This window comes from Cajanus cajan, chromosome 9 (assembly GCF_000230855.2).
Source record: "Cajanus cajan strain Asha chromosome 9, NIPB_CcT2T_4, whole genome shotgun sequence".
NCBI lineage: Eukaryota > Viridiplantae > Streptophyta > Magnoliopsida > Fabales > Fabaceae > Cajanus > Cajanus cajan.
The window spans coordinates 22,803,758-22,817,633 of record NC_138525.1 but is presented as its reverse complement, the minus strand read 5'-3'; the positions used below and the strand labels follow the sequence as shown (position 1 = coordinate 22,817,633).

Below are 13,876 nucleotides of genomic sequence, written 5' to 3'. Positions count from 1 at the left end.
GATCCTTTTCTCATTTTTATTTTACTTCGAATTGAAACTACTATTGATACCTTTGGTTAATTTGAAATCTAAAGTAAGGTCTCTCGAGCAAAAATAAACTAAGGCCACCGATCATTTGTTGAATATAATTGAATCATCAAAAATATATTTATGAATTACCATTCTAAAATTTTAGGGAAATCTCAAAACTCAAACTCCAGTTTTTTGCTACGAGTTTTGATTCACGATTAACTTTTATATCTCAACTTCGACCTCACAATTGATGTAGGATTCAGATGCAATCCTCAGTGTGATAATCTCTTTCTTGTATAGGGTTACACAGCTCGTTTTCTCATTTTGATGTCAAATAAGGGCTCTTTTCTGCCCGGAAAAAGTGATGAAAAAACATCAAAAAAATACATGCCAGTGGATTCTTGAAAATAAGGACTTGTTTTGTTAATTTTTCATATATTTTTAATTTATTAAAAAATTTGTTAATTGATACATATAAAAAATCACAAATAGATATACACACAAACCTTCCTTTATAGATATTTATATATTCAAATAATTTCGTACTTTTGAATTTCTCATAATATTTTAAGTTACGAAAATGTGGATTTTAAAAATATTTTCTACAATTTTATATAACTAACATATATGGCTAATTGATGATTGTGAAGTTATTTTTAAAAGTAATTACGTAAATGAAGTTGTTTTGAAATTTTTTACACTTCTGAGATTGTTTACCGTAAAGTTGCTATGGCTCATCCATGATTTACTAACATCCAAAAGAATCTCTAATTAACAAGTAATATTTGTAGTTAAGAAATATCCAAAATAACTTCTATGAAGTAATAAAAACATATCTATTTAAATATTAATTTTCCCAAAATTAAAAGGTCAATATCTCTCCTTAACAAATGTAGTCCTATTATCTGTATTGAGAATCTGCTGAAAAATGATTATGAACATTAATTGGTTGTGTACTTCCTTAGTGAGACACCTAAAATCTAATGTAAAACACAATTAGAAACAAAAAATTATATTTTGAGATGTTTATAAAATTAGTTCAAATTTAAAATATTATTGGTGGACCTTGAAATATAATCGGTGTAAAAATAGAAATATCACTTAATAACATGATATACTTTCAGATAAGGATGAAAAAATGAGTCATGACCAATTAGTCCACAAAAATTGGCAAGTTGGATTAGACATCCTAGTTCACCAACATGCTCTGCCTAATCCACTAGCTAATCAGGCTGAATGGCAAGACAAAGCGAGTTGGTTTGTTAGTCTGCCAAACTTTTATTTATTATTTTAATTTTAAGTTTAACCAAGTCACATGTATTATTGTGGTTTATTGTACAATAAATTTATTGTGCATTTGATTTATTTTATCAATCCTTATATATTAAACACCAATTTCTGTCTTCGACAAAAGTGTTTTTAGGAGTTTTTTTTTTTCAACGAGAGATTTTGTAAGGATTTTTTAACTTCTTATCTAATTCAATTTTTATTTATCATAATTATTTATATATTAAAAATAATAATTTAAAATTTAAAATAATTTATCAAAAAATAAAAATAATTTTTTTGTTACAAAATATAATTTATATATTCAAAATATTTATGTATAATAATTTTAAATATAATTTATATATTCAAATATAATATTTACTTATATATAATAAACATGTTTATACATTACACAGGCTAAAATATTAATTATATGTAATTTGATATTTGTTATGCAACAAATTTATTAGAAAGGCTATTTAATTACATATTTATTTTATTATGTCAAAAATTTGAGACTTGTTATGGAGCATATCAAACCAAATATATTATAATTTAACATTTATTTTATTTTTTAAGTTGATTAATTTATGTGAATCATTTAGATATTATGAAACATCGAAAGAGTTATTCAAAATAAATATGAAAAAAAAAATTTCACTATATTTTTTTTTTATTTTTTTGGTCAATCACCCACCCTTAAATGAGGAAAGCGAGGTTTCCAATTCGATTTTAATTAGTGAGTTAGTTTAACATGACCAATTTTTCGTGAATCAATTTTGAACAAATTAAACCGGTCCATTTTATCATCTACTTTTAGATATCAACTAAAAAGAAATAGAAAAAAAGGCCTTTGTTATTAACATTTCCAATAACTAAATTAAAAATTTTAGCAATATATTTTGGCAATATTTGTTGCATGGACACTCGAAAAGTCATCTCCACCCAAAATTAGGTAATCTTCAATTATGTTCAGGCAACCTGTACATGAGATAAAGAGAATAAATATAAAAATATAACAGGTAGAAATATATATCTTCCTTTTTTCTTATTAATTTGATCCACAATCAACTTGCAATATAATTATTAACATTATGATGAAATCCTTTGTAATTCAAACGAGTTTGTAAAATAGTTGTAGCTTCTCTTTTTTAAGACACGTTTTGATACACCAAATTCTTTTTTTTCTTTTAACACACAAATCTGAATTACATAATGTTAGTTTTTTTTATATTTGATTTATTATTTTAAAAATCACATTCCTTTTATTATAGGATAATAATATTCCTAGAAAATATAATTTTTGGAAATAACTTTTTACAGAAATTTTTCGCAAAATTATTCTCATGAAAAAATCTAACATTCTCAAATTAAAATAAATGTGTATTGTAATAAATAAAAAAATCACGTTACCTTAATTATTCATTTAATTAATATGGTAAAAAATTTAATTCTTAAATAACATTTACAATTATTAATTCTTAAAAGTATTTATGATTAATTAAATATGTTTTAATCATTTATAAGAATTATGATTTCATGTATTTATGATCATTCATTATTACTATAAGAAACGCCAAAAACCCGTTTCACATATCAAAATTACATCATAGGAGGAGGGATCCTTGAAATGAATTTGCTGCACTTCGAAATTGGATGCCCCCCATTCACGTGCATTCATTTCATCCCAAACCGTCTTAATTAGGGGTGTGCATATTCACCCAAGCTTCACTTTTGCATGAAGTTAATTTAGAATAATTTGAACTTTAAAAATATACTTAATGTATTTTTTGAAAGCTTTGGATTATATTTTAAATCATCCGACCTAATTTAATACATAGTATTCTCTTTAAAAAAATATATAACTTTTTAAAAAATTAATGTGCATTTATAATTAAATATTTAATTATTAATATTTTTAACACTATTAAAAAATTACTGTTCAATATTACTATATTTACATCGATTCCAATAAAAATGATGTAAATAAAAAATGTGGTAATAATTTTGTAAATAAATAAATAAATAATATAAACATATTTACATCGATTTTGTGGAGAAACAATGTAAATTAAAAGATTCTACATCAATTTTGTTATTGATCAATGTAGAAATGAAATCACAAAGTTATTCTACATCGGGTTTAGTTTTGACCCATGTAGATGTCAAGGCCAAATATGCACCCCTTTTGATAGAAGACCATGGGCCTAAGGCCCAATTACTACAATTATAGTCAGGAGCATACGTGAGGGGCTGGTTAACTTGGAAGATAGTGGGCTTTCTAGGCCCATGCTACTCTTCTTGTTGGCCACCACATCTTGAGGCCTAGTAAAACTTGTACATAGAATAGGTCTATTTCCTTGTATTCATTATACCTTGTATTTTGGGCGTTTTTGACCATGGGCTTTACATAGCCAATATTGGTCTTGTTTTCTTTGTCTTTTTATTTTAATAATTATTGTATAGTTTATTTTTGACCTTGTATTTTACGTCAAATAGTTAGGTCAATTTTAAGGTAAAGTGAACCTAATGTTCATTAAAATGTAATTTAGGATTACATTTCATTTGCATTTGAAGCATGTAAGATAGGTAACGACTAGGTGCCATCTACATGCCTCAAATCCAAATGAAATGTTGCCTAAATTACATTTCAATGAAGCATACGGTTCATATGATGGCATGCAAGTTTGTGTGACCGGCCAAGTCACCCAAATTTGAATTTTAAGTTCAAATTTGGGCGGCTAAGGTTTAAGGTAACCATATTATGGTTTCCTTTAAACCTTAATTAGACTTAGCTTCTCTCACAAGTTTCTATACCCTATAAATACCTTTTGGACGTGTAGTTAACCACTTTTTGATGAATAAGAATTTTCAGTTAGCAAATTCTCTCAAAGAGTCACCTAGGAACTGATCCTTAAGCACATTCACTTCTACATCATTTTCGGAGTCTCATTCAACCTTTGGAACCTCAAAGAAGATTGCATGTACTTGGAGGAAGCAAGGAGAAGAACAATCTTCAACTTCTTCATGCTTGTTTTTCATCACTTTCGAACACACGTAGGTAGCAAACCCTTTTGACAGATTGTGCCTTACTGACATTTGACTAATGACAATCCTTTTATTTTAGCCCTCTTCGACGAATGGTGTTGTTGGGAGGAGCTCTCTTGAAACGTGGTAATCATGTTGCATGAGTTCGTCGTTGAAGCGACATTTGCAACATCTACTTGGTTAGCATTATTGACGTGTCTGAGATATTCATTTGGTTCATGATGTATTACACTTTGTTCAACCCAAATAAAAAATTAAGGTTTCTTTTTCTGTTGATGTGTTGCTTCTTGATTGATGTTGAATGGTGATTGTGGGTTTATTTTTTATGTGCACCCAGTTTTTTTTTTTCCTGCTTCTTTTGTTTTTCTATAAGCCAAAAATATCTACTTATAATTATAAATTTTTTTAATTCATATGCAGTATCCCATAACTTACATGCAAGACTAAGAATTTTTAATGCTTTGGTTTCAAGACAATTAAATTATATATATTATAAAATATACTTTAATTTCAATTTTACATTTCTTTTATTTTACAACTTACTTATACATTATATTAAAGTTAGCACATTGTAATAAAGTCTTGTCGATCTAAAATATTTTTAAGTCTTTATCCAGTCGAATTTGAGTTTTGATAAATGATGTGATAAAAAATTTGGATCGAGTACGAGCAAAAATAAGTCGGACCCAATCAACTCTATGCTTACCCCATGTTAACCGTTAACACCAGGAATTGTTCCATAATTAACGTGCCATACTAAGACACACAAATATTATAATACATGGTTAACGTGACAAACTAGGACACACAAATATTATAGAGGATATTTACTCACCTAAACACACACAAATAATATAATACATGGTGAGAGATCAAATTATCCGAAAAATAATTTGCATCATTTTAATTTTTCTATATTAATTATTTCTATTATTATAAAACTTATTATTTTAAACAACAATAAAACTAGTAAAATTTTAATAATTAATTTAAACTTAAATACTCATTTTAATATATATAGTTTTGTGTTTATAAGGAATAGGAAATTTAAAAATATTTATGTAAAAAAAATGTAAGAATATGGAAAAAAAATATGTTTTTATCATTTAATCTTTTATAGATGATAAGAATTAAACTTAATTGCTCTTTGTACTCTTGAACTTTTATTTTTTGAAGGATTTTGTCTTCAAAAGTTTTTCTCATGAACTATATCTCCAAATTTTTAAATTTTGACAATTTGTGTCTTTCCTTTAATTGTCTATCAAAATACTAACATAGTGTTAGATAAATTTAATGAAGTGACATGTATGACGAAGGGTTAATTGCACTACTTTTATGCACCCAAACTTCATTTTTAGCGAATTTTGTCCCTAAGTAATTTTCCTCACAATTTATACTTTCAAACTTTTAGATTTTGACAATTTTTACTCTTCCATCAATTGCTAGTCAAAATATTAATGGAGTGTCCACCATTTATGTCATTTTAATAGGCTTAAATGTAGAAGAAAAATGTCTTAGTAAAATTTTTATGGATAATTATTTGAGATACATGCTAGGAATGATTAGATGTAGTAAATTATGTTTGCTCTAAGGTTATGTAAAATGATAGTTTGACTAAATATAATTGTGACATTTTTTTTATATAACATGACTATATTCTCATATGTACAAATTGACACAAGTGTTGTTGTCATCCTTATCAATTTTTCATTTTGGATCTTTCCTATAATAGGGTATTATTGTAAGGTCAAATATCTTTCTTGTAATCTTTTTACTTATTAAGATAGTTATACTTTATATAAGAGTGTTGTTTGATTAGTTAAACTAAAGTTTAGTTGAAGTTATTGATCTCACTTGATACATATTATAAAAATATGATATCTCTAATTGTGAGACTGAATTTTAAATTGATGGACTGTCCGAATAATACAAATCATCTGATTTTATTTTTTGATTGAATTGTGACAATTCAATGTCTAGACTTTTAAACAACTAGTGTAAAAATTAGTTTCATTTTTTCTTAATGTATAGATCTTGTATATCTCACATGAATCCAAGAGTAAAAATAACATGCTTAATATATATTACCCAAATACCTAATCATATAATAATTAGACCTATGTCAAATATATCGGATCATTAAGTTTATTCATATTAGATGTATCACATTAACATTTCGTTAATATTTTGATAAGCAATTGATAGAAAGACAAAAATCACCAAAATTTAAAAAATTTAGTTAGAAGGGAAATTCATGGGAAAAATAATGGGAGAAAATTCACCAAAAAGTGAAACTTTAGAGATATAAAGTGCAATTAAGTCAAAAAATTATTATATATATATATAAAGTAAAAAAATATTATAAATAAATCATATCAAATTACGTCATTTTATTACTTAAATTTAAAATCAGAATTTTTATACATTTTAACAATTTTATTTATTAAACTTGTTTAGCGAAATATTCTCTTTCAAAAAAATTGATTATAAATTTCTAAAGTTTTGAATTCAAGTATATAAAAATACTAATTTGTCATATTAAAGTATTATTATAAATATTGAATTTAAAACCCATTGAATTGTATTTTATAAATTTATTGAAATGTTACCAATAAATAACAACTATTATTACATTAATATATTCATATTTATAATTAAAAAATATTCATAAATATTTATATATTTAAGTTTAATTATAACTAAAAGCATTAATAAATAAGGTTTAAATATATTTTTATTCCTTATAAAATGAGTAAGTTTTAATTTTAGTCTTGTAAATTTATTTATTTATTTTTGTTTTTCATCTTTCAAAAATCTGTAAAAATTGTTTTTGGTTCTTTTAAAATGTTTTTGCTCATTGTAAAATGAAAAAAAAAATTATTTTGATACTTGTAAAATACTTTTATTTGATTTTCATCACTTTAAAATCTAAAATTACTATTTTTGGTCTCTAAAGATGATTTTAAAATATATTAATAACACTTATTTTAATGATCTGTAAAAAAAGAAAAATTACAACACAAACGTGTTATCATTAATTAATAATGTGAATAATACATCACTTAACTTTTTAACAAACAAACAACTGGTTAAAAATATTACATAATAATAAAGATTAAAAAAAAGGCAAAATTTACAGAAATTAAAATTAAAATTTATTTATTCTATAGAAATTAAAAACATATTCAATTCAATAAACAATTATAGTTTATCTCCCACATGGCCATATCTAGCACACCTTGCAAACAATAGTTGAGAGAATCAAAGACTAATTTACCGATTAAACGAGCACGTGTATAATATCTATCATCCACAAATTAATGCAAGCGGTGTCCTACATTTCATTTACTAATTTAGTAGTTAAACTTAAACCGTTTCTTTTTTTCTTTCACATTTTTTTTTAATTCCTGCAAACTGCTGAAGAGCCCACAGATCGGTCAAGGACTGAACTAGACTATGCACTCAGTATTAGCAACATTTGTAGCTGTTTCTTGACTCTGTCTGAGTCCACTCCAGTAATAATATCTTAGTTATTATAATTATAATAACAACCAAAACACATCTTCAATATCAATATATATATATATATATATAACCCAAAGTACAGACCTCAAATCAAATTGAAATTGAATCACTTGTTCAACATGGCTGGCAGTGGTACCTTTGCAGAGATCATCGATGGTGATGTCTTCAAGTACTACTCACAAGGCCAGTGGAACAAGTCCTCTTCTGGAAAATTCGTTCCCATCATCAATCCCACCACTAGGAAGACCCACTTCAAGGTCCAAGGTAATAGTAACACACCCTTTTGCCCCCACCATCTTAATTGTTGCTTTCTGATGACCAAATTCTTTGATTGGAAGAAAATTAACATCACATTCATGTGATCATTTTGTGGGATTCATGAGTAATAGCATGATGGTAGAGCATTATTATTATTATTTTTTTTTTTTGAAGTTTTGTTTTGAAAGGTGGTAGGTAACTTTAGGATATTGATCTTGTTCAATTGAAACAGCATGTACCCAGGAAGAGGTTAATAGGGTCATGGAATCAGCAAAAACCGCTCAAAAATCATGGGCCAAAACTCCACTGTGGAAAAGAGCAGAGTTGCTTCACAAGGCTGCAGCAATACTGAAGGAGCATAAAGCACCTATTGCTGAGTGCCTTGTTAAGGAGATTGCAAAGCCAGCTAAGGATGCTGTCACTGAAGTATGTATATGTTCAGTTAGAAATTTTCATTGACCTAGTGGAGTGTTTATCAGATTCAAGACCTTTTTCTCCCTCTCTTTTTCACTTTCATGTTTATTTTTAGCACTCAAATGTTATGCACATGAAATTTTAGGAATTCTTGATGGGAAGATAGAGGTTTATGTTGCATGTTTGTGAGATTTTGCCCTTTGGGTCTTGGTTTTCACTTTTAATAAATGCTGTTATTTTTATGTAGGTGGTCAGATCAGGGGATTTGGTGTCATATTGTGCTGAGGAAGGGGTGCGAATTCTTGGGGAAGGAAAGTTTCTGGTCTCTGATAGTTTTCCAGGCAATGAAAGAACCAAATACTGTCTCACTTCCAAGGTATTCTAACCTCTTTTAGAAGTGGTGGTTCTAACACCTAGCATTAATAACTATGCTGTTTTTTTTCCCTCACAAAATCCTTATTATTTTTTTCACCCTTCCTAGTGAAATATTTCATATTGAGTGGGGTATCCAGGGAATGATTGAGTACATGTTCATGACTGTATGCCTTCAAATACTAGATTCAATCCAAAAATGAGAAAACTTATTACTAGAAGAAGTACCAATGAATAACATTCCAATATTGGCAATCCGTTGGAATTTTGCAGTGCCGCTTGTATATGTGATGGCATGGATGACACATGAACACTTCTTCATTGCATTATAGTTTTTCTATTAATTACAATAAAAGGATCACTATCGTCATTCCATTTCTTGTGTAACTATTGACTCATGCATTGTGTAATAAATGCTTTTGGGAGTTTCAAGGCATGTTTGAATTTGATTACTTTCTTTTGGTTCTTGTTTGAAAACAGGACACTTTTAAATCATATTTTTTTAACATTTAAATTGAGCATCACTTTCCTCTAATTCTTTAAATGGCATCCATTACAAAATTGGATTTCTTAGAAATGCAAAAAAAATAAATGAAGAAGGGTGAGAAGCATCTGGGTTGCTGTTTTGGCAGTAGTAATTAGGATTCGAAGTACTATTTTGCAAATTCTGCAATAGCTGTATAATGTCTTAGAATTTGGGACAAAACCAGACTACAAATAGACATCTTTTGCCAGCTTAGAGTTTAAGCTTAGAATCTATCTCAATCCTACGAGCAGACTTGATTAAAGATTATCCGAGACTTATAAGGATTGTATTGGTCATATCTCTAGACAATGTGAGATTTCAGCAATATGATAGAATCTATGCTTGTGATTGTAAATAAAGCATTGTTTTGAGACATATTCTTTGTGCAGATTCCACTTGGAGTTGTTTTAGCCATTCCACCTTTCAACTATCCTGTTAATCTGGCTGTTTCAAAGATTGCTCCAGCGCTGATTGCTGGAAACTCCATTGTGCTTAAACCCCCAACTCAGGTATGCAACTATTTATAGAGAATAAAATTATTAATGATTATATTCTTACCACTATAGAATCGATATAAAATCTCAAGTGCTCCATATGTTTTGAATGGATTTTTGAGCCAGAAAACTTTCTTAGCTCCTTATATCCGATTTTACAGGGTGCTGTTGCTGCACTACATATGGTGCATTGCTTTCATTTGGCTGGTTTCCCTGAAGGTCTTATTAGCTGTGTCACAGGAAAGGGTTCTGAGATTGGTGACTTTCTTACAATGCATCCGGGGGTGAACTGCATAAGGTAATAATATTCACTGCTTTGGCTATCTTGTTATTGTTGTTGTCCTCTATAATGGTTGGTTTTATTGCTTTGTATACAATAATTCATGTGATTCCTATTCTACAAATGTAGTTCCAACTTTCAACAAGATGTTCAAGCTAGATACAATACATCCTGTTTCATGTTTTGTGTTTTTTAAATAATAAATGATATCAGACTTCAGTTTCAAAAGTAATTATAAGATAATTACATGAAAAGCCTTAAAGTTGTTTTGTAACAAATTATGAAGATAGAAGAGTGCCTGGGAATTTTTTTGTTATTGTCTTGTAACTGAAATAGTGAAATTTTTTTCCACTTAATTCACATTATCTTCAGTTTCACTGGTGGGGACACTGGAATAGCAATATCAAAGAAGGCTGGCATGATTCCTCTTCAAATGGAGCTAGGTGGAAAAGATGCTTGCATTGTTCTTGAAGATGCTGACTTGGATTTGGCAGCGGCTAATATTGTAAAAGGAGGCTTCTCCTACAGGTAACAATTGCATATACACCTTCAGAAGGAAATTGTATAGTCTTTAAAAATCTGTTGCTGGAGAAACCACAAAATTGCTTAATTAATTTAACAGATTGTGTTGAATTTGCCTAAAAAAACTGTTATATCTAACAGCTATGTGATCTTGTCTTTCTTAGTTATTTCTCTTTTCCTCCAAAAGACAAATCATTCACTTGATTTCTCTTCTGGAAACATATACAAAGGAAAACGAGTTCTTGCTAGGAAATCAACTGAGTTCCATGATTATCGTATTTCTCAAGTGTCATTTGATTTAGATTTGCAGTTTCTATGTGAAACTTTCACATTTCCAAAGCTTAAAACTTCAATGTTGGGAACTGATTTATTTGTTGTAATTTTCTCATTGTGGTTGCCTAAACTTCCATAACAACATTAGTACTAAATCCTAATACAAATGCTGTGAAAATTTTGTGTCAGTGGTCAAAGATGCACAGCTGTAAAGGTTGCTTTGGTCATGGAATCCGTTGCCAACACTCTTGTTAAGAAAATCAATGATAAAGTTGCAAAGTTAACCGTTGGACCTCCCGAGAATGACTGCGATGTCACGCCAGTTGTCACCGAATCCTCTGCTAACTTCATTGAAGGGTTGGTAATGGATGCTAAGGAGAAAGGAGCAACATTCTGCCAGGAATACAAAAGGGACGGAAATCTCATATGGCCGTTGCTGTTGGATAATGTTCGCCCTGATATGAGGATAGCATGGGAGGAGCCATTTGGACCAGTTTTGCCAGTTATTAGAATAAATACTGTTGAAGAAGGAATTCACCATTGTAATGCTAGCAATTTTGGCCTTCAGGTATAGCATCAGTTCATCAGTATGCATGCTTACATTCAATGAACACAAGGGCGCCATCATTTAAAAAACAATGAGAAAAAAGACTATTCCGACAATGTAAAGCAGTTTTACACAGTTAATTAATCACAAACCATATTGTACAATGTTTGTTAACTTTTATAATAATTACCTTATAAGTCATATCAACTATGATTTTTTATTTGTTACACTATAAAAGTTTATATACTGACAGTGCATGATCAATAAATCCTTAAACTTAGCTACATTTTTATGTTTCCCTATTGCAAAAGAAGGTGTCTGTCATATAAGTTCTTACTTACTATATGAGTTTGAAACTTTGAACAGTTTTTTTTCTTCTCAGAAATAAGATGCTCTTGTGAAAAGCTGTGTTAAGTGGGATTGTCCATTTTGTTCTGAATTTGTTTTCATTATATCGATGATCATTTGAGATTGTCACAGCATGATCTTGAGAGTGTTCTCAGTCAAAAAAGGCATTTATCTATTCCAAGACTGAAAAGTTTGTATTTAATCCCATGTATAATGCAGGGATGTGTCTTCACAAGAGACATTAACAAAGCAATGCTGATAAGTGATGCAATGGAGACCGGAACAGTTCAAATTAATTCAGCACCAGCTCGTGGACCTGATCACTTTCCTTTTCAGGTGAAATATTAGTCCTCCATAATTTAATTTATACACATTGATAGGTCCAAACAAACCGTTCACTTTGTTTCATTCCTAGTGTAAACCAGGTTTGATTGAGCCCAATGGCCTATCACATACATTTGATAAGATTTGATCACTTTAAGGCACCATCTTATTCATTGATATTATGTGGCAAAATAAGGTGACTCAATGTTATGAATTTCATACCAACATTGTGTACAAAATTAAACCCAATTGATATTATGAATTTGAAGAATAAGTATAAAGGCAAACCGAGCCATAAATCTATTTTAGTAACATATTTTTCTGTCTAAACAATCAAATATGATTTATGGCAGGGTCTGAAGGATAGTGGAATTGGTTCTCAAGGAATCACCAACAGCATTGACATGATGACAAAGGTTAAGACTACAGTAATCAACTTGCCAGCACCTTCTTACACAATGGGATGAGATGCATAACAAATTATCTAGTTAGTGGTAGTAGTCAGCATATAAAGGAGATGTTTCCAACCTCCCACGTTTCAGCTTAGCCTTGTAGAGATGAGTGAGGGACAGTAGTATTGTGTGTTTCATTGGAGAACAGGGTATAACAATTTGTATAAGTAGGATATGAATCTTGAATAAATTATGGTTCTCCAACTCTACTTGAACTTATGGTTGTATCATGCATCGATCGGATCCATAGTGTGATAATCCTTCAGATATAGATATGCTATAAATCAACTAAGTACAAGTAGAAATGTGGTGTATTAATCTTACGGAGAAAATGTTTGCTTACTAAAACGGGAAATGCTATTTGTAGAACAAATAAAGAGTTTCAAGGTGAAGATTTCCTCCACTGTCAGAGAAACTGATCCGTGGGATGGGAACAAATAGCAAGAATCTCATGCATTGTGAGAGTTTTTTCAATTATAGGCTAAAGAACACACATATTGTCATATTGATTTAATTATTAAAAATCCGGGTGCTTGAAATGTTGGTAGAAATTGATTTAATTTTGGTAGAAGATTATTTTAATTGTGATTTGGAAATGAGTTTAATCTGCATGCATAGTAAATATAAAGATTTTTTAGTTAATTATAATTAAAAAAACAGTATAATACATTCGTCTAATTATAAATTTGTTAACTTTTATAAAAAAAATATTTTAAAAATGATATATAAAATAATTATGATTAATTGATCAAGTAAAAATATTTATATTAATAATGTATAAAAATTAAACTCATAATTTATGTGGTCAACTAATTAAAATTTTAAATATGACATTTAGAAGGTGCTTGATATATGAAACGTTTTTATTTTCTTGAGAATCTAATATTAGAAATGTTAATTTTTGTTTTTGTTTTTTATTTAAAAATATCTTTTCAAAGAAATATCATTTTTTAATAATAGTTTTTACATAAGTTTTTCACATAATAATTGTTCACATGCTTGAAAATCATAAATTCTAGGAATCACAGTTCCTAAAAATCTTGAAAACCTGTTTGATTGTTCATAATATTTTTACTGTATTAAAATTTTATTTTTACTTCAAGAAAACTAACTTCTTACCTCTCATAGGAATATTTACATGGAAAACATACAAAAAAAAACATTCATGTGAAATAATATTTTCTAGAAATGTTATTTTTAAAACAACAAACT

The 13,876-nt window shown here is 28.6% G+C and overlaps 1 protein-coding gene across 1 annotated transcript; it reads left to right on the top strand.

Annotated features, from left to right (window-relative positions):
* Positions 1–7,925: 7,925 nt before the first annotated feature.
* On the top strand, positions 7,926–12,969 carry LOC109816003 (NADP-dependent glyceraldehyde-3-phosphate dehydrogenase). The gene is made up of 9 exons (XM_020380848.3): positions 7,926–8,118; positions 8,345–8,538; positions 8,774–8,902; positions 9,814–9,933; positions 10,080–10,216; positions 10,571–10,726; positions 11,183–11,561; positions 12,108–12,224; positions 12,566–12,969. Exons 1-9 carry the CDS (start codon positions 7,974–7,976, stop codon positions 12,677–12,679), a joined length of 1,491 nt encoding a protein of 496 aa, XP_020236437.1. The 5' UTR covers positions 7,926–7,973; the 3' UTR covers positions 12,680–12,969.
* Positions 12,970–13,876: the final 907 nt, after the last annotated feature.

Coding starts and splice junctions, on each gene's coding strand:
- LOC109816003 (XM_020380848.3), top strand. CDS start 7,974: ATGGCTGGCAGTGGTACCTTTGCAGAGATCATCGATGGTGATGTCTTC. Junction 8,903..9,813: donor AATACTGTCTCACTTCCAAG/GTATTCTAACCT, acceptor TTCTTTGTGCAG/ATTCCACTTGGAGTTGTTTT. Junction 11,562..12,107: donor CTAGCAATTTTGGCCTTCAG/GTATAGCATCAG, acceptor TGTATAATGCAG/GGATGTGTCTTCACAAGAGA.